General features: G+C 34.9%; 1 protein-coding gene across 1 annotated transcript in view; it reads left to right on the top strand.

The window, feature by feature from the left end:
- Positions 1 to 23,001, top strand: part of LOC150092784 (uncharacterized) — a 104,868-nt gene that overhangs the window by 46,303 nt on the left and 35,564 nt on the right. Inside the window, exon 6 of the mRNA XM_090414529.1 lies at positions 12,694 to 12,865. Within this exon, the coding sequence (XP_090270655.1) occupies positions 12,694 to 12,865 (172 nt within the window). The remainder of the gene's footprint in view (positions 1 to 12,693; positions 12,866 to 23,001) is intronic.

Below are 23,001 nucleotides of genomic sequence, written 5' to 3'. Positions count from 1 at the left end.
CAGTTTTTCCATTTCTTTTTTTTTTTTTTATCTACTTACTTCCCACTCAAATAATACATTTCATTTATGCCCCACTGTTCATTACAAAAAAAAATCACTGCTCATCATTCCTTTGCTGACAGCACTTCTGCTACCTACCCATATTCCATCAAGCTATTCATGATTACTTACCTTTGCAACTTCCCTGACATATCCCTGTTTACATAACCTTTCATACCATGGGTAGGCTAAGGATTTTTTTCTATTCTTTATTATATATGTGTACAGTACTTTTTTTTTTTTTTTTGCAAAATAATAGGTGCTGATACTCATTCTTTACAACATGAAAAATCAAAGTATTTACCTGTATTGTTACTTCATAGTGTGATACTGTTTCCTTTCTTAAAGATGGTAGCTGTTACTACCTACTTTTGCCAAAATTGGCAACTTCATTGTTTACTCATTTAGAAATCTTCATACTCATCTTCTTTCCACTCCAAGAGTTCTTTCCATTTATTTATGTAATGCACATCAAGCCAGGTCATAACCCACTAAGTAATTAAGGCAATGCATAGGAGTGGGCTTAGAGAGCTGCAAAATCTGGAAAAATCTCAACTATTTAAAAAACACTTTTTTAAAAAAATTACATATATTTTGATGGCAGGCGCAGCATATACCCTAACCACAGCCTTGCATCCAAGTCTCTTATTTGATAATTTAGCCAGTTATACTTTACACAGAAATCTTTTTTTTTTTTATTTATTTATATATATATATATATATATATATATATATATATAGTCCAGCAACTTGGCCAGTCACTAATGTAAAGTCATTCCTTGCTGTTGGATACTGATATAGTCATGAACAAAAACAGTCTGACACAGCCTCTGTAGTTAACTCATCATTCATTTTCTCACTTGTTTTTTAATAACTGTGGAAGGGGAAAGGAAATCATTTCATTTTTTACTTTATGGTTCAAGGCATTTTTTATTGTATTACTTCTTAGATGAATAGAGCATCTGTGCAAGTCTGAAAAAAAAAGAGTAAAATGATTTTCTTAATGCATTCGTAATGGAAAGAGACAAATTAACTCATGTTGTACTTGCCTTTCTGTTTGCATATTCATTACATACTGGTAGTTTAGTAATAACAGGATGAAAATACCCCAATATAATGAAACACATCTCTCCTTACAAACACCATACTGTACAGATGCAAGCAAAACATGCATTAAAACAGCACACAGATACAAATGTCTGTGTCAGTTACAGTATTACTCTATAATTAATTGTGTCACAATTACATGTGTTATATTTTCTACTTAATCTTATTTTATGTCAACTGCAGCATTGTAAATATTCTACTTTACTTCACATTCTCTAGTTTAACGAATTTATTTGTTTTATAACTGCACCAGTTAAATCACTTATTGAGTGCGAGTTTGTAAGAACTATGAACAAAGATAAAGCAGATATTATTCCCTGCTAGCTCTGACCTATAGTTTATCTCAGTCGTGGCTTTAACTTATCATGTAGCATATCATATTTACTTTCCCCTTATTAGTGACATGTATACTGGTTTGTATTTTGTTAAATCAGTTCATTGACAGATCAGTCTCAGTGTATTGTTCAAAATCCAATTATTTAAACTTAGAAATTATAATACACTGTTCAATTTACATATAAGCATTGACTCAACAAAATTCCAAGTGTTAGATAATTACAAGTAACTATTTTGGATCTCCTACAATTCTATCATATAATCTCAGCATAACTAGTATTGTTACCAGTCATTCTTATTCATTAGACAATAACCTTGTCCAGCGTATGACTTATAACTTACAATTATTACATATAATATTAAAACTTACCCTTAGAATAGGTATTTATTCATATATATTGATAATATTTATGATAATAAAACTGACTGCAGACCAAAACATTGTATGTGATTTGTCTAGAAATACTTACAAATCTCTTCTTGTACTTAGAACGGATTACATATCATATAGTTCTATCATACATTACAGTCCTTACTTGATTCCTTTTTCTATATGATTTTTCTTTCTTCAGGCTGTATGTTTGTTTCTTATTTCGTGCTTTTTCTTTTGTCTTCTGTCGTCGATAATCTTTAACTTTTGGAGTCTATTAATTAGTGATGTGGTGGCATCACCTGTTTGATATGTGCTATCTCCATTGAGCTCTCTATGGCTCTGGTGGTGGACCCAGAGAAGGAACAGCTAAAACCTTGAGGCTGGAAAAAAACATGAGATGTACGATGCTTCTCTTTTGATGACTGACAGTGGACATCACGTAGCAGTGGACCCAGGTAAGAGAAGGTAAAAAATTTTAAGACGATTTCGTTCAAGGCCCGAGAGCTTATATACATAATAAAAATTTATTGTTACATAGACCATATATTTATAATGTACTTAAGCTCTTACAAATTGCCTACCGGTTTCGCTAGTAACTGACTAGCTTTCTCAAGGCTTGCATAGTACAAAAAAGGTAAATGCAAAAAAGGTTTAAAAATACAAAGAACCGTTAGTACCTGTTAGGTAGCTCGGGTGACACGTTCGCGTGACATAACTACTCAGCATCTTGAACACGCGTTACAATCAAACGCGTAATATGATTATTGGCGTACTGTAACTCTGTTGAACTAAGGGAGTTAATTAGATTTTTCCAGGTATCGTTCAAAATGGGCACCTTGATTTCTGTTCAAGTTACTTCCCGTACGTAGTACAACTGCCGCTTCTTTAAATACTCCATGTCTGTAATCCTCGTCTACGTAGGGCACAGAGCTGTTATCCCAGTCTATCATGTGTTTTATTATGTTGGAGGTTTAATGGATTTTTTACAACACTCAAAAAGAATTAAAATAGAATTTAATACTTCCTATATTTCGTCCTAGTCACTAGGACATCTACGGGGATTACAAAGACAATTAATGTAACATGCACACAAAAACTTACAATACTAAGCCCAACCACGTGGGTGACAATAAAGTCCTATCTAGCTAGATAGGACTTTATTGTCACCCACGTGGTTGGGCTTAGTATTGTAAGTTTTTGTGTGCATGTTACATTAATTGTCTTTGTAATCCCCGTAGATGTCCTAGTGACTAGGACGAAATATAGGAAGTATTAAATTCTATTTTAATTCTTTTTGAGTGTTGTAAAAAATCCATTAAACCTCCAACATAATGTCCTCACAGCACTTAAGCCTCTACACAAGAAGTCTATCGTGTGGTTCAAAGTTGAAAAGTGATGTGCCAATCCTGAGGTGATCGTTCTGTTGTGATTAATATCGCCTACATGTTCTTTCTGTCTTATTTCCAGGCTTCTTGAAGTCTGTCCGATGTAGGAAAGACCGCACGTGCACGGAATATTATACACACCTGGATATTTATAAAATGGCACACTGTCTTTAGGAGATCTTAGGACCTGTCTTATGCTATTTGTTGGTTTAAATACAACCCTGATGTTATGTGTCTTTAACAATCTTGCAATTTTTGTAGAAGTTGAACCTATAAAGGGGATGACTGATGTTGAGATTTGCTGGGCGACTGTTCTTTCTTGTTGGTTATCTTTGTATAGAAATTTGTTGATGTGTCTAGGATAACCATTTTGTGATAGAGTTGTAACTATTTGAGACAGTTCTGTTTGAACTTCTTCCTAGTCAGAGATAAATTTTCTAGTTCGATTTCTTAGCATGTGGATGATGCTGTGTTTATGTGACCTACGATGGTTAGAAGAGTAATGTAGATATCTTCCAGTGTCCGTTGAACCACAATGAGACAAACTTCCTGATCCGTAACATGAATACTTGGCCTGAAGAACTAAAACAAAAACTTAAATCCTCACATCCCATTACTCCTAGACTGTACGGGGTGCCTAAAGTGCATAAAGAAGAAGTGCCACTTCGTCCGATTGTGGATGGCAGGTCCTCCCCAACGCGTACCTATTGGCTAAGCACCTGGCGAATTTACTTAAAGGAAAAAGTAGACAAACAGAGTCCTACTTAAAAAAATTCTCAACACTTTGTGGACAAACTAAAAAACATAAAAATTACACAAACAGACATAATGGCCAGCCTAGATGTAGTGTCCTTGTTCACAAATGTACCAGTAGAAGAAGTAATGAACATTATCAAAGATCTCTTTCCTGCAGATATCACAAAGATGTTCAAGCATTGCCTACAATCAAATTTTTTCAAAGTTAACAACAAGATATACAAACAATTAGAAGGCCTAGCCATGGGCAGCCCTCTGTCGCCACCATGTGCAGACCTTTTCATGGAGAAATTTGAAGATGAAATATTCACCAGCATTACTCCTAAACCTTCTATATGGTGGAGATATGTGGATGACATCTTCATCATATGGAAAGACAACTTAGAAAGCCTACATATGTTTGTTAACAGAATCAGTGCACTCCACAATAAAATAAAATTTACTCTAGAATTAGAAAATAACAAACAGCTACACTTCTTGGACTTACTAGTAAAAAGACAAGGAAACAGTATCAAACTGTTGATTTACAAAAAAACCAACGGACACTGGAAGATATCTACATTACTCTTCTAACCATCGTAGGTCACATAAACACAGCATCATCCACATGCTAAGAAATCGAGCTAGAAAATTTATCTCTGACGAGGAAGAAGTTCAAACAGAACTATCTCAAATAGCTACAACTCTATCACAAAATGGTTATCCTAGACACATCATCAACAAATTTCTATACAAAGATAACCAACAAGAAAGAACAGTTGCCCAGCAAATCTCAACATCAGTCATCCCCTTTATAGCTTCAACTTCTACAAAAATTGCAAGATTGTTAAAGACACATAACATCAGGGTTGTATTTAAACCAACAAATAGCATAAGACAGGTCCTAAGATCTCACCTCAGGATTGGCACATCACTTTTCAACTTCGAACCACACGATAGACTGGGATAACAGCTCTATGCCCTATGTAGACGAGGATTACAGACATCGAGTATTTAAAGAAGCGGCAGTTGTACTACGTACGGGAAGTAACCTAAACAGAAATCAAGGGGCCATTCTGGACGATACCTGGAAAAATCTAATTAACTCCCTCAGTTCAACAGAGCTACAGTACGCAAATAATCATATTATGCGTTTACATGTAACGCGTGTTCATGATGCTGAGTAGTTATGTCACGTGAACGTGTCACCCTAGCTACCTAACAGGTACTAACGGTTCTTTGTATTTTTAAACCTTTTTTACATTTACCTTTTTTGTACTATGCAATCCTTGAGAAAGCTAGTCAGTTACTAGCGAAACCGGTAGGCAATTTGTAAGAGCTTAAGTACGTTATAAATATATGGTCTATGTAATACTTTATGACCAAAACATGTACAATTTAAATAGCTTATATACATCCCAGACTCTGCGTAGTGTGCATGCCTGACGCTCAATATTACCATATATGTGCTAACATCGGGATGCGATAACATCACACTTCATACATCAGACATTTGGTTTAACACAGTTTCTTAATGAAATTATTATATACAAAGGATTTTTGATAAGTTTACAGGCAATGACTATGCTATATATATTTATTTTTTAGACAAAACTTGTAAAACAAACATGAAATATTGTTATTCATATTTTTACATTTACACTTTTGCATTTACACTTAGACATGTTTAATGCAATTTACACACAAAGACGTTTAGTACAGTTCCTAATTGTGCTAAACACACATTTAGTGCAATAGGAACAACTGAAGTGAACAACATTCTGTGTGGTTGGAAACCAAACAAAGTACAAGTTTTATTGTGGTACCCACTACATACAGTCTTGCTTGAGGTGCAGCTCAAGCAAGAGAGCCTGGCACGAATGTGTTAACATGAACATAATTTACAATTTTCTAAAAATAATTAGAGCAAATATCTTAACAATAGGCATAGCATAAATATAAATTTCATTAATTAACTAAGCTTTAATAGTTGGTAAACTTGTATAAAAAATTACTGAATATTACAAATTTCTAAATTACCACATCCATGCATCATATGTCACTGTTTAATAGAGGTTCTTGAACTTGTGCTGTTGTGTATCATCCCAAAATCCCATAGTCTGGACTAGTCTAGAAATCAAACATGGAACTTTGTTTCAAGTTAATTCGTTCCTCCCTGTGATTAATTGACTCCAATCCAAGAAAGGTTGTAAACCTATAATACCTCAGTTGGGAAAGGATATTTTAAAATTATTAAATTAAATATAATTTAAACAAGTAGGTGATATTTTGATTTTCTTGTAAATTATAAAGTTATAAAAATAATTTACAAATGTAACACATTTATTTTAAAATATTCTTAATATACAACAGTGTAGAACACGCAACCACATACAAAATCATGTTAAGACTTGTCAAAACGTGTCTTAGCCATATTAGCATGTGGAGGGTATAAAAGTGTGGCTTGTTGCGCTCACTTCTGCAGTGTATAATTATCATTTCAATTGTAAACTTGTGTCCCCTCCCACTCATTATTTTGTTTAAAATGTCAGAGCAACACGATATCCCGGAATCCGTGGCTTGGAAAGCCATTGGTCAATTAGAAGCTGGACAAACGCAGCAAGTTGTCGTTCAAGCATGTCGTGTATATCAAAGCATGATTTCGCAACTTTGGAATTGCTTTCTAGAGACGGGAAATATTCAAAATTGTCTTCATGCCATAGGTTTATATGCTTGAAGACCAATGGTTTGCATTTTCCACTTACTGCAAATCACAAAAGAGCTCAAAGAATATGGGCACAGGAACACTGCAATTGGGCAAATGAGGATTGGTTCGTGTACTTTTTAGTGGCGAGTCCAGGTTCAGTCTGCACCAGATAACTGACTTATCTTGATATGGCATGAAAGTGGAACAAGAAATAATCCACAGTTTGTACGTGAAAGATCCCAACATCAAGGTGGGGGTTTGATGGTATGGGGGGTGGAATAAGTATACTGTAGGTGGCCATACTGATCTCTATTTTATCAGAATCGGTTACTTAACAGCCCAAAGATATCGCGATGAGATTTTGGAACATGTAGTTCATCCATATGCTGCTGCAATTAGCCAAGAATTCATTTTTATGAATGCCAATTCTTGTCCACAACGTGCAAATTTGGTACAAGAGCGGTTTGAGGAACAAGGTGTTGAATGAATGGACTGGCCTGCCTGTTCACCGGATTGTAATCCAATCAAACATGCCTGGGATGCTTTAGATAGGCGTGTTCCTGCTTGACTGGTGCCACCACGATCGCTTCAAGAGCTCGAAATTGTTCTCACAGAAGAGTGGGGAAATATCCCACAAGAAGTGTTCGATCATCTTATCTGGTCCATGCAATCAAGATGTACCGCTGTTTTGGCTGTTAATGGAGACCATATGCCCAATTAAAAATCAACAAAAGTGTTTTCGTCTATTCTTGTTGTTATTCTTGTTAAAATTATTTCACGCTAAAATGTATAATTTGCTAAATTTGTAATAAATATCAATTATTTAAACAATATCTCATCAATTGCACCTTATCCATAAGTAAGAAATATTTATTCATGTATAAAGTACTCAATAGTTATAATTATTTGCAGAAATTTATGATTATCCGGCAGAAACTAAAATATTCCTAATTGTTTTGAGCAGTGTGTATATATATATATATATATATATATATATAAAATATATGTCTGTTAGAAAGATTGTCCAAAGAAAGTTGTGAAGTTCATATCATCTGAATCTAAACAAAAAATGATTGTCTTAACCTCTCTGTTTTTGGCAAGTTATTATTCTACTGGCATCTCCATGCAGTCAGAGGATTCATCACAGGAGATCCATTGTTCACACAAAATACCTATCATACTGCTCCTTAAACTCATTCGCTGATGAAGCACTCACAACCACCTCTGGCAACCCATTCCACTTATTCACCACCCTCCAACCAAAAAATCTAGTCTTAATACTCTTGCTACCCACACTCTTACATAAATTCCATGGGGTGCCCCCCCCCCCCCCCTCATTCTCTCTCTTCCTGACATGTGCTGAAAAAAGTCTTCACCATTAACCCTATAAAACCCTTTTAATAATTTATATACTTCTTTCATGTCTACTCTTTTCTGCCTATCATCGTACTTTTGAAGCCCACAGATCTTCAATCTATTCTCATGGGGGAGCATTCCACAGATGTGTCACAATCTTTGTCACTTGCATGTGAATCCTCTCCACCACTTTTTCATCCTGAAAGAATCTGGGTGATCAGATCTGCACACAGTAGTTCAGATGTCGTATTATCAAAGCCTTAAAGGGGAAGAAAAACTTCTCTATCCCTACTTGTTGGTATAATCTTCAACAACCATGTAATCTGATGCACTGTTTCGGCTACCTTTGCAATATGCCTTTGAAACTTCAACTCCCTGTCTGCAATTGATCCCTAATCTGATCAGTTTCCTGCAATCAGTTCCATCCATGTAGTACACAGCATGTGATCTCTTCTTCCTAAAGTGCATTACCTTGACTTTGCCACATTAAACTGGCAGCCATTTACCTTTGCCAATACTTCTAGTCTATTTAGTCGGATAGCCTTAAATGAAGTGCCTTCTGCATTCCTGGTAATTTAGATATTTGCCTTAAACAGTATGTTATTGGAACAAGACCTGTGGTTTGAGAGAGAGAGAGTAATTGGTGTTTCAACAAGACTTGAATAAATTTTGACTTTAATAAACAGTTAATAAAATAACCATTTATTAAAATCTCAAATTGGCAACTTGCATTCTTCCAGTTTCCTAGATAAAGTGAGAAATCTATCTTTTCAGCCTACTGACTTAATGGTGAGTTTTGATATTGAATCCCTATTCACAAATGTGCCTCTAGAAAATTCCCTTTGCCTACTCTTACAATCCTTTCTGCCAGATAGTCAAATTATTTGACTTTGTTATTCACTCAGGCTATTTTATTTTTCAGACCAGAATTTACAGACAAGTTGAGTGGACTACAATGGGTAGTCCGCTCTCTTCTGCTCTTGCCAATTTTTATCTAGAATGTCTAGAAGAAGTTCTATTCTCATCCATACAACTTTAGCTTTCATTTTAGGTGTGCTACATCTATGCCATCTTTGCTATCTGGCCCTACAGTGAAGATATCTGACCTGCCTTTCTAGCAAAAATAAACAGTCTACATCCTCGAATCAATTTTGCGATGGAAATAGATAAAGAAAACAAACTAACTTTCCTGGACATCTTACTCTCCTGCTTTACTTCAGGTGAGCTACTTCCATTTATTGAAAACTTACTTTTACTGGATGCTACATTCAGCAGCAATCTGCTCACCATCCTTCTCAAAAGATAGGAATCATAAAAACTGCTACATTGTGCTTGTATTATATGCTCTAAACCATGATAGCTATAGCAGGAATGTCTGTACACCAAATTATACATCTGAATGGATTCTCAAAATAGACTATTAACATATTTTTGATTCCTATAAGCCTAGCCAAAAAAAAAACAATAAAACAATGTGAAGGGTTCTTCTTCCATATATTTTTGGCATCTTGGAACCAATCTCATGAATTCTAAAAAATATAATCTTGTGGCTGCATTCGTTTCTTTCAACAAACTATCATTATGGTGCCCTCTCTCTTCCTGGCATCTACCAAGTTCTCTGTGGTTATCTTTCTTACTTCAGACAAGCTGGACATTGAGTGGAAAGATTGCAAGAACATCTATCCTACATCATTTATAAAAACTCTGTGAAATCTGGCATATCACAACATTGAATTGATACTAATCATTATATGGTATCTCTGTGGAGTCCGGAGACTCATTATGGGAGACCCACTAACTTTTATACACACAAAATCTATCATACCTCTCCTTAAACTCATTCACTGTCAGGGTTCTTAATACTAATTCTGGCGATCCATTCCGCGCATTCACTACTCTCCATGCAAAAAGTCTAGTCTGCACATCCTTATCAACCACACACACTTCCACAGATAATCCCTTTCTAATTGTCATAATTTGAAAAATTTCCTTTGCATTAATTTTATAAAACCTCTTCAATATCTTATAAGATTCTATCATGTGTCCTTTTTCCCATCTATCAACCAGACTTTGTAACCCCCCACACCTTCAACCTATCTTCATAGGAAGCATTCCACAGACCTCTCACCAGCTTGATCACTTGTCTTGGAATCATTTCTATCACCTCCTGATCCCCAAGAAACCCAGATAACCAAATTTGTTCAGTGTAGTCAAGATATAACTGAATCATAGCCTTATAAAGAGGGATAAAAACTTCCATTGGTTATAAATTAAATTGAAAATGCCAGTAATTATATTGTTTAATCCTTTATCCAAGTATAAGCAAAGTTTGCATGTAACATTTCTTCATGACTTAGCTATTTGTACATAGAAGCTAATGAATTCACATTAATTGCCTTAGTATCCCAAAATGCAAAGCATTATACATTGAGTATGTATAATGCTCTGCATTATGGGAAGGGCCACTCCCTAGACCAGTTTCAACCTTTATTGAGGTCTCATCAATGGGAGATAGAGCCAGAAAGGGATACAAAGGTTGAAGTACTATAGAAATTGTATATGACTCATATACAAGTAGTGAAAAGATGTAATATTTCATTATTAAAAGACTCAGAATTAGAGCGAGTAGTAGAAAGTTTTTTCACTTGGTTATGATAAGACCTCAATAAAAGTCGAAGTCAGTCTAGGTAGTGGGCCTTCTCATAATGCAATAGTGTTATACACATCCAAAACAATGTGTGCTTGGCATTGTAGGATACTAAGGCAATTGATGTCAGGTTATTAGTTGCTATATACAAGTAGCCTAGTTGTGAAGAAACTTTATACTCAAACTTCATTTGCTTACACTTCGAAAAAGGTTAATAAACTTTTTAAGTAATCCAAAGTAATCCTTTGAGCTATTTTACCAACTTTTGCATATGATCTCTGAACTTCCCACCATTGTCCTCAAGGTACTAGCTTCTCAATTTCTTCCAATCTAGTACCATCAGTCTGATACACAGTATGTAACCTTTTCAACCCAAAGTGCAAACCTTACATTTTGCAACATTAAATTGATGATCATTATCCTTTGCCCACAATGCCAATTTATTTAAATTATCCTGCAGAATATCTGTCACTTTTATCAACTATTGCCCTCTCCAGTTTTGCATCATCAGCAAACAACTGAATATGCAAAACTGAGAGTACAATAGTTCCCCTCCCTTAAATCTTTCTCTATTATCATTGATATACAAGTTAAAGAGTAGTGGCCCTAGTATGAAGCCCTGAGGTGCTTCAGTAGTTTCTCTCATTCTCTTAGATTCCACTCCAACATATGCTACTCTCTGCTGTCTGTCTTTCAGCCCCCCCCCCCCCCCATGCAATCCATGCTACTAGCTTCATATCCATTCCCATTTGCTCCAACTTTTGTAATTTTTGATATGATATTCTGTCAAATGCTTTTGCAAAGTCCAGCAGTATTGTAGTGTAACCATTTTTCTTCAGTTCCATGGTTACTTTCTTATGAAATGTGAATAAATTAAAGACAAGACAAGACCTACCCTTCACAAAGAAAGGTGTGCTGTTCACTGTTGAATTTTATCTTTAGCCAACTTTTTCAATACTTTAACAACAACTAATATCCTATGGTCTGAAACACGCTTTTCCATTGTTGCTGTCATGAGTTTGAATATTTGTTTAAAGACAGTGCCAGGGCCTTGCTCCACCAGTCGAACCTTAATTGGTATGACTTCTGCTCACTATCAAGAATATGGGTTAATCAAACATCATTACCAATTTTTTTTAAAAATAATTCAATGTTTCCTCTGTTATCCATTTACATTGTTCTATGCATAACATCACGTGGCTCTTACTGTTTTAAATAATCTGTTGTTGGCATTCCACCATGTATTCAAACTACCTATTGCCGCTGTTGATGACCTATAATTTTCAGGTTGAAATATTTGGCTATTAAATTTATTATTCACATTTTTCCTTGTGTTGTCTTAATTTGAGAGAGAATTCTTGATCTGGTTGTCTGATGATTTCTCCATAATCAAAGTAACCGGTTTGCCCCATTTGAGAAGATTGATTATATATTCTTGAACTGGGAAGCTAGCCAATCATGTGGAATTTTCAGTTAAGAAGGGATATATTTGAAACTACTGAGTTAGTGATTATGACAAACTCAGGATGCAGCTTGAAGTAATGTATAGAAAATTATCAAGAGGTGCTTATAAAGCATTATTGGACTTGTATTGGAATTAATCGGAGGAGTTGCTGAAAATAAAAATATCATGGGGTGGGGTGGGGAAGGTACAGACAGAAATTGTAATCAGTAGTCTGCTTGGCATACACATAGATAAGAAGTGTAATCAGTAATGGTAAGTAAGGTAAAATTAAATTATGAGAGGAAATTAGCTGAGTCACTAAAAGGAAATTCATCCATTCAGAATCCAGAAATTACTTGCATACAGACAAAATAATTTTCTATGTGCTTGTGCATATTGTTTTGGAAATGTACCTAATAAGATACAGGTATGCACAATGTTATTGCTAATCAAAGAGTTCAGTGCATTGATTGTTTGATTTTTTCATTATCTTTTCAAGTGTTATTTTTATAATTTTATGTGAAATGTTTGAAAATGCAGAAAATGTTTAATTTCCACTTGCAGTCAGATAGCCTGTTCAAGGAGATAGCAAATCGCAGAATTCCAACACTTTTGGCTTACAGTGAAAATGATAAGATGGTAGAAAGACAACTCACATATGATGTAATTTCTCTTCTGCAAGGCAGCCAAAATGATATTTGGTATTATGATGACAATGAAATTTTGATAAAAAAAGGTTTGCTATTTAAAATATAATTTGATCATTGTTAATATTTTTAGTTTTCATGTTTGGATTAGAATTATTTCTTTGTTTTTGTGGCATGCTATGTGAATGGAAATAATTTTTTCTATATTCTACCATATATATTTTTTCTTTATACCTCTGTTTTAGAGTTGCTTAAGGGTCAAAGCTGTATAACTGAGAGGAGACCTCCACATAGCCTTTAAAGGAATGCAGAGAACCGACCAGGGCTTCTGACCTAATGTCCAATCCTCACCTTCTCGTGGTGCACCCTGTTGGGTATCTACTTTGATACTGAACAAACGAGGATGGGCTGGCAATTTGGGATTTAGCCGACCAAATTGTATTCTTATTGGTTAAACCAAAATAAAAAAGGATGGTACAACATGACAAAATTTCATGCCGGCTGGCGAATCGCCCGGTTAAACAAGGCCCCCGTTGTTTTCGCCAGGGAACCAGGGCGAACAGCGAAAAGTCAGTCAGCTACTGGAACAAATCTGAAAACAAACCCCAACTCAACATCACAAGAGTTAAAGATCGGTACTATCAACATAAGAAGCCTGAATGGCAAAGAAATGGAGCTAGCTGAGGAATTAGATAAGTACCAGATCGACATAATAGGGGTGACTGAAACAAAAAAGACCAAAACTAGTGAGATCTTTCTGAGCAATAAATACAAAATGTTATATTCAGGCAATGACAATCAAGGAAAAGAAGGAGTAGCCATAGTATTCAACACAAAATACGAGGCTAATCTTCTTGAATGGCAGTCAGTCTCAAGTAGAGTAATGTGGGCAAATATGAGAATGGGGAACTGGACAATGAGACTTATTTGTGCCTATGGTCCCACAGAAGGTTCTACTAAGGTAGAAGTGGAGGAATTTTTTGACGCTCTAGAAAAAGCAACTGACACAATGAAAAAGGAAAAGTTGGTCCTTGTTGGGGATCTAAATAGCAGAGTAGGAAATGATTGTAAGACATACAAAAATATTTTGGGAAAATTTGGAGAAAAGAGCAAAGCTAATAATAATGGCAAATATCTGTTGGATTTCTGCTCAGGACATGGACTGGTTATTACTAACACCATGTTCCAACATAAAAATGTGCACAAATTCACATGGAGAGAAGAGGCTAGGAATAAGAAAAGTCTCATTGACTATGTTATTGTTGATAGTGATGTTTTCTCCCTGGTGCAGGACACCAGAGTGTACAGAGGATTTGAAATTGGAAGTGATCACTATTTAGTCTTGAGCAGGATAAAATTGAATTTCATATTGAAAAGAATAACATATAAGAAAGTTTTAAAGCGAATTAAAGTTGAGCAGCTCTCAGATGTGAACTGTAGACTAAAATACAGAACGATTATTGAAAAGAAAATGAAAGAGTTTGAGAACAGGAATCAAACCTTGGAGATTCAGTGGCAAACTCTGAAGAAAACATTGATTGATTCTGCCAGAGAGGCATGTGGTGAAGTTGTCTGCAAGGATATAAAAATCAGAACTCTATGGTGGACACAGGAAGTTAAAGAGGCAGTGAAGGAAAAGAAGAAAGCCTATCAAAAGTTCCTGGCAAATAAGTCAGCTTGTTCTCTTAGAGAATACAGAGACAAATGCAAGAATGCTAAACACTGTGTAAAACTAGCTGAACAAAAGTCATGGGAGGACTTTGGCAAGAATATAGAAAATAAATATCAAGAAGGTGGCAAAGTATTCTGGAGGTTGTTGAAGAAGCTTAGGAATGGATGAAAGAGTGCTGTAAAAGGAGTTAGAGATGATAAAGGTGACATGAAAACGGGAGAAAAAGATATCCTTGATGTATGGAGTAATTACTTTGAAAAACTGCTAAATGAAACGAGCAGTGATGACAGCACAGTGGTAAAAAACACTGACCAGGCATGCAGTCAGGAATACATATCCATACTTGAAGTAGAAAAAGCCATCAGAGGCTTGAAATGTGGAAAGGCAGCAGGAGTAGATGATATTTGACCAGAAATGCTGAAGTATGGTGGTATAAAAGTCTTACAGTGGCTGCATTGCATAGTTCAAAAAGCCTGGACAGAGGGACAAATTCCTGATGATTGGAGTAGAGCTCTCATAGTACCCATATATAAAAAGGGAAATAAAACTGAATGTGAGAATTACAGATGTATTTCCCTACTGAGTGCTCCTGGCAAGATCTATGTAAGTATACTTGAGAAACAGTTGAGAAGTCAATGAAGCTTTGCATGGAGTAAGAGTTCGGTGAAAAGTAGATCAGTGCTGCTTGGATGATATTCAAGAATTATCTAGTAGAAGCAATGCCTAAATGTATTCCAAGGATCAGAAGGTTAAATAAAGTAAGTGTGAAATGAATAAATGCAGAGATTAAAATTGCAATACAGTGAAAAAGGCATTATGGAGGCCACATAAGATGAGTTGTCATAATCAGTTCCATGAGGAGTACAAAGAACAGGCAAGGAGCGTGACTTGGTTGGTAAGGGAAGGTTCAGCATGACCAGCAGTTAGCTAATTAAATGAAAACAAACCGCAGGGAGTTCTTTTGACATGTAGCTAGAAGAAAAAAGAATGACTTTTCAATCATAGTTATTCTGCATCATCCTTTCATATGGAAGGAGGACATCGAAGACAAAGATAAAAGGATAGCTGCTGCAGCGGATATAGTTGAGATATTAAATGAGCAGTTTATTAAGGTGTTTCATCCTTGTGAATATGTCATCTTGCAGAGTTTGAAAGCAGCAGAAGTGGGGGAGAGGAGGAGGAGAGGCTGACTGTGAGTGAACAAGAAGTATGTGGGAAATTAAGCAAACTTGATGTTAAGAAGGCTGTGGGACTAGATGATATATCAACGTGTTTTGAGGGAATGTACCAGGGAGTTGACATCTGCCTCGACATACTTGTTTAACATGAGTCTGATACTGAGTCAAGTTCCAAAAGAGTGGAAAGAAGGCAAGATGGGAGTTAATAGAACTCAAACTTCAAATTATAAACCAATCTGTATACCAGGTGTTGTGGTTAAAGTGAGAGCTTAATGAGAACCAGGATTCAGAATTGGGTTGACAAGAGTGGTATTCTCTTTGATGTACAGGCATAGATTTGCTAAAGGAAGATCATGTTTTAGTAATTGACTTACTTATTACAGTAAGGTGACAGGTGCATTGGACAAGGGAAAGGATGAACAGTAGTATACTTAAATTTTACAAAGCTTTTGATACATTGTCACATGATAAGTTGATAGTTAAACTAGAGTTAGATGGATGGAGTTAGATATTAGATTAGTGCATTGGATTGGAGATTGACTCTCTGATAGGTGATGGCAAATTGTGTATGGAGTAGCAATATCCCAAAAGATGAAAGTCTCTGGTGGTGTGCCAAGGGTCCATTTTAAGGCCATGACAGTAGCATTATCTGTATCAGCTTTAGTTAACAATAATTTATTTATTCTTATATAACTTTCTAAGTGCTGATATTTCTTTTGGCAGAATGTTATTCTTGGGTGGTTTAGATTTACTTAGAATACCAGCCACATCCAACCGAATGTTGTTAGCTATGGTTGATGCAAGTTCATAGCTGCCACATTCTATGCTGATCAAGATTTTTAAAAATAGTACTTTTTGGGGGAGGCATGATGATGAAATTATGCCCACAATGAAGTATGTTGTTTGAGCCCACTGAGAATGTTTGTTACGATGGATTTATAACTACACGTTCTTGTCGTAGTTGCAGTTGGGAACAGCTCTGTTGTTGAAGTGCTACAAATTTTTTCAGAAAGCTATATAAAAACAAATAAATCATTGTAACTAAAGCTTGATGAGGCTAATGGCACTGCCATTATGAACCAAGCAGAGTGCAACAGAAAAATGAATCAACTTTTTAAAGACTCCTCCATTATCAGATCGTAGATCGGATCCTACAAAATCCCAAAAGGAAAAAGTGCACAAATTATTTAAAAAAAGTTACATCGTGGTTTAAAGAAATTACCAAAAAACTTGAATCTTATCATGTCCAAATCCCCCACAGATATAAGGGGTCCCTAAAATTCACAAACCCAATACCTTTCCCCAATAGCATAGACAGTTCCACCTATAAACTGGCTAAAATTTATCCAAATCACTTTCTTTCCTTACAGCAACTCCCCCTCATCTGTTAAAAAATTCTTTACTCTTTAAAACATTAATGGAAAATTTAAGTTGGACAGATTCTGACATTATGATCAGTTTTGATATCACCTCATCTTTCAACAAAAACCCTTGACCTTATCAAGCCAGAACCCCCCCCCTCCCCCAACACAATTGAATTATTCAGATTCACCATACATGCAGGTTATTCCTTCCCCATTCCCCCAGTAAACTTCTCTATGGAGCATTTTGAAAATCAAGCTCTCAACACAGCCACACAAAACCAAAGGTTTGGCTGCACTATGATGATGTTTGTTGTTTGGCCTCATGGTCCAGACACATTACATATGTTATTGTCTGATCTTAATGGTCAACATCCTAAAATAAACTTCCCCATAGAAAACGAAAGTCACAATAGTCTCCCCTTTTTAGATACGCTACTGGCACTTTTCCTAACGTTTTGAGGTACCTGTGGCATAATAAATTAATAACTTAACATGTATAAACGAACAGTAATAACTTTAATGGATTAAAGGTACAAATATTTCTTATTAAAAATAACAGTACGTCTTCAGTGTAGAACAAACAGTTCTACACTGAAATATTTGTACCTTTAATCCATTAAAGTTATTACTGTTGATTTATACGTGTTAAGTTATTAACTTTTCCTAATGGCTCATTATCCTTCTGTATCCAAAGAAAACCCACTCATACTGGTAGATATTTACATAAACAATCACACTACCATCTTTCCCAACAGTATGTCATCCTCAAACTCTTACTCACTGAGCCAGGGCTAGTTCTTCAAATGACTTAACCTCCCAACCGGCCGGTGTGGATGAAATATTCAACACTCCCTAGCTTTTTTCATGGATCAAAACTTCGTCGGCATTCTACCTTTTATCATGCCATTACCTTCCTCCACCGTTAATCTCGTTACGGCTATTCTATAGCATTAGTGGATTAACTGTTATTGAGTGACCTTTGTGTCCCCTCCCCCTGTCTTTACGTCTATTGTGTTGCTTAGAATTTCATTTACTGACCTAAGTTATTTGACCTTTCTTGCCTCTAAAATGATTTATTGTGTCTCTTCCCAAAAATTGAAACCAATTTCACATATGCGAAAAAAAAATCAATCCTGAAATGCCCACTGATCAGCTTTTGCAATGAATCTATTTAGTGATAGTGAATTTGATGTATTTTATTCTACAAATCAGTGCACCGGAAGAGATGCACTGATTGTTCTTTCACTTTACGTATAATAATTGAATAATTTTTTTTTTGAATTTTAAAATTTTCAAATGTTTGCTTTGAAAATATTATGTCAAATATTTATATTTTTAAATAATATTTATTGAAATAAATATGTCCTTTTTCTTTCGTTTCTAGCGAAATAGCATTATATGGATCATCACATTTCAGATTTAGAAACGATTTTTTGTTATTCATAAAGACAAAATAAAAAAAAATGTTAAAATGCTAAATTGCCCTACTCGGTTTCAGATTGTGTCTTTTTGGTATCAAAAATTTATATCCAATGATATTTTAGCAGTGATTCTTCCCCTTCGTCATTTATTTATTTATTTGTATTATGCATATTACGATAATATATAGTGTATAACCTCGTAGATATGTTGAAAATATAATGTGAAAAATATCATATACGGAATGATTCAACATTTTTGCTCATTTTGAAGATTTTCTAATGTTTCCCCCCCTCCCCTCCTTATTCTCTCCTGGAACTGAATTGCATAACTACTCTAAATTTCTATACAGGTTTGAAAGCTTTTCTAGACAGCATTCAAAATCAATTACTTCATTTTACCATTTTGACAAAAGATATACGGCAATAAGATTGTATCGTGAAGCTTCTAAATCTGTTCTATTTATTTGCAATCTAAAACCAGCTGTTCTACTGCCCGCTGAAATTATGTGAAATTTTAGAAATAATATGCTATATTTTCACCATGCAAAATTATTTATATGCATACCACACAAAAGAAAGTTCAGTAGTATTATTTGTGTTTGTTTTTCTTTTAAAAAAATCTAAATATTACTTCTTCTGCTGCTGGAAGCTATTTCTGAAATAATTTACGTCTTATAAATACTTGGTAATTCTACAAATCAGTGCACCGGAAGAGTTGCACTGATTGATCTTTCACTTTACGTATAATAATTGAATAATTTTTTTTCGAATTTCAGAATTTTCAAATGTTTGCTTTGAAAATATTATGTCAAATATTTATATTTTTAAACAATATTTATTGAAATAAATATGTCCTTTTTCTTTCGTTTCTAGTGAAATAGCATTATATGGATCATCACATTTCAGTTTTAGAAACGATTTTTTGTTATTCATAAAGACAAAATAAAAAAAAAATGTTAAAATGCTACATTGCATTACTCGGTTTCCGATTGTATGTCTTTTTGGTATCAAAAATTTATATCCAATGATATTTTAGCAGTGATTCTTCGCCTTCGTCATTTATTTATTTATTTATTTGTATTAAGCATATTACGATAATGTCTAGTGCACATCCTCGTAGATATGTTGAAAATATAATGGGAAAAATATCATATACGGAATGATTCAAAATTCTTTTTCATTTTGAAGATTTTCTAATGCTTTCCCCCCCCCCCCCTCTCCTTATCCTCTCTTATAACTCACAGGTTTGAAAACTTTTCTAGACAGCATTCAAAATCAATTACTTCATTTTACCATTTTGACAAAAGATATATGGCAATCAGATTGTATCGTGAAGCTTCTAAATCTGTTCTATTTATTTGCAATCTAAAACCAGCTGTTCTACTACCCGCTGAAATTATGTGAAATTTTAGAAATAATATGCTATATTTTCACCATGCAAAATTGTTTATATGCATACCACACAAAAGAAAGTTCAGTAGTATTATTTTTGTTTGTTTTTCTTTAAAAAAATCTAAATATTACTTCTGCTGCTGGAAGCTATTTCTGAAATAATCTACGTCTTCTAAATACTTGGTAATATCCTCTTAGCTGGAGGAAAAGTTGAAGGCTTATTACTCTCAGTGCTATTGAGAAGAAAGGGGAGAACACTAAAGTGCCCCAGGCTGTAGTGCAGAATATGTCAAGAATGTCTTGTTTCCTTTTTGATTGTTGATTACCTATATTCTAACAGAAATAGTGATATTTCGTTTACATGCTTATACATTATTTATGCCAAAATAATTGCTTAATTTATAATGATCAGTTTCACTTTTATTATCAAAAATTAGAAATTAAATCATACAATTATCTTGAAAAAGAGGATTTGAATTATTTTCAAAGAAAAGGTGCATATGCGTTTCATAATCTTCTTTTTTTTGGGGGGGGGGGGATATAGACCTAAGCAATCTGCAGATATTTCAGATAATTTATTTCATAAATCGTTCGCAAGACAGCTGTTACAAACGTAAATCACTTGGGGAACATACCCATTCATCTTAGTGTAAAATAGTAGCAAAGGTTCAGTTACTTTAGATATGTAATCTAGAAGAAAATGTTATGTCTGCTGAGATTAGAATCATACGTGAATAATTTTTCTGACATGATTTCTCTATTCGTTATAATGTAACCAATTTCCAGATTTTTTTCCCTCTTGCAGACTTCATGTTATATGCAGTGATTTCTTCTTTGAACTATAAGAAAAAAATCAGATAACAAGAGAAAAATATGTAGTATTTTCTTTTCCACTGGCTGAATTTACAATGTTCTTTCTTTGTGTTTTGAAGAGAAACTGCAAATGACTTTTTTCTTACTATTTTTGCCATTATAACATCTCATATAATTATAAGAGTGACATTTTACCGTTTTTCTCCCACACGAGAAACAGAAATAAGGTGGTAATAATATTGTTGATTCTGCCAAACTTCATTGTAGCAGAAATTTTTATTACAAAACTTTGTAATATATATATACAGGGTGTTCAGGATAAATTTGACAGTTTCGTAAGGAAAAAGAAAATCTTCTTTGTATCTATTAAATTTAATGAATTGACAAAAAAACATTACAGGCAGAGTTAATTACAATACTATCAACAAGATTTACTCAAAATAACCACCATTAGCATCGATCACAGCTTCAATTCTGCTTCGGAACCTCGAACAAGCTGATGCTACAGTCTCCCTGGGAAGGGCCGCAAAAACTGTTTTAATTTTATCCATTAACTGGGCTTTTGTATTACTGGAAGTGCGATTGGTGTCTTTTTCAACTGCGCCCCATACAAAATAATCCATGGGGTTAAGGTCTGGGGAGTTTGGAGGCCAAACATTTGGACTGGTGAAGTCGTAGAAATTTTCAGACAACCATTTTTGACTTTTCCCAGAGGTGTGGCAAGGGGCCGAATCCTGCTGCCATACATACGGCCTACCATTGGCTACCCTTGTTATCCAGGGCTTGACTACAGTTAGCAACTCCACGAACAAAGCCCGAATTCCAATGCCAGGGTTCTTCAACACCTGTTCCTGCAGATTTGCGAGGAATTCTGCTGTACGAACGCAATCAGATCGTCTGCTAGGGATCTTTCTTCTTGCTACATCCTCGTAGTCACCATTGCAAGTCTCTAGTTCATGCCTGATTGTTTTTACTGTATTCAGGGAGCATTGGGCAGCAGTCGTAATATCCTTATTTTGATGGCGGGCACGAATCATCATGATACAAGTTATTCTCTTCCATGATTCAGGTGGGTTCCAGCTATCCATCCTTTCTGACATCTTGTATATGAATGAAGAAGGGTCCAAACTTTTAAATGAAGAGAAGTGTGTGTTAATACATGTAACTTACGGAAAAATATAATTAATTATAAATATGTCAAATTTATCCCGAACACCCTGTATATATCATCATCATCATCATCATCATCATCATCAAATTCCTGCCATGTACCCTCAAGGGGTGTACAGGATATGACAGTACTACATGAAAAAATTACATCATTACTAACTTCCCATCTACAATTTTCCTCCAAATCAGTCTGTTACTTGTCAAGACTCCAACATTATCAGATCTTATATTTCTATCGTCTAAGGCACTTTGTACTGTATCAATCCACCTATAGCTTGGTCTTCCTCTGGGTCGTTTTCCTGCCAACCTGGCAGAGAACACTTGTTTTGCTAATCTTTCCTCTCCCATTCTATTTAAGTGACCATACCATCTGAGATTAGCTCTGCTAAAGCATTCCTGGATGCTGACAATGTCAAGTTCTTTCCTAATATCCTCATTTTTAATATGATATTGCCATTGATGCCATCTGTTCACGCCTCTAATCTTTCTCAGGACTCTCATATCTGCGGTCTCTAGTCTTTGGTCAAGTGTTTTACTTCTGACCCAGCTCTCAGATCCATAAGTTAAAATTGGTTTGAACACAGTCTTGTATACAGCTAATTTAGTGTTCCGACTAATTTCTTTCTTATTCCATATGAATTTATTCAATTGACTTCCCACGATACCAGCTTTGCTGATTCTGTTGTCTATTTCTATATTTAGTTTACCATCTTCAGTAAAAATTGTGCCTAAGTAGCTGATATGTTTTACTTGTTCCACAGGTTCTCCATTCACAACACAGTTGACATTTTCAATGATTCTGCCTATTTTCATTGTCTTTGTCTTTTTATTGCTGACCTTCATACCATATCTATTACAACAGCTATTCAATTTAGTCAGAGAATCTTGCAGACTTGTAGCGGATTTATTTAGAAGTATAACATCATCCGCATAAAGCAAATTGCTGACATTAACATCTCCAATTTTGATATCAGGTTTAATACCACATTCCTTCATAATGTGATCCATATAGATAATGAATAACAGAGGGGATAATGTACATCCTTGTCTCACACCAGATTTAACATTAAACCATCTTCCTGTACTTCCTTCAATTCTAACTGCTGACTCACAACTCAAATAAAGACTAAGTATTGATTGATATAATGCCCCATTGACATTATATAACTGCAGTGTATTGAATAGCTTCTCTCTTGGCACCTTGTCATATGCCTT

Source organism: Typopeltis vanoorti, chromosome 25 (genome assembly GCF_054136105.1).
Source record: "Typopeltis vanoorti isolate ZY-2024b chromosome 25, IOZ_Tvanoo_1.0, whole genome shotgun sequence".
Classification (NCBI taxonomy): Eukaryota; Metazoa; Arthropoda; class Arachnida; order Uropygi; family Thelyphonidae; genus Typopeltis; species Typopeltis vanoorti.
The sequence above is the reverse complement of the archived record's forward strand: the minus strand, read 5'-3'. Positions and strand labels throughout refer to the sequence as shown.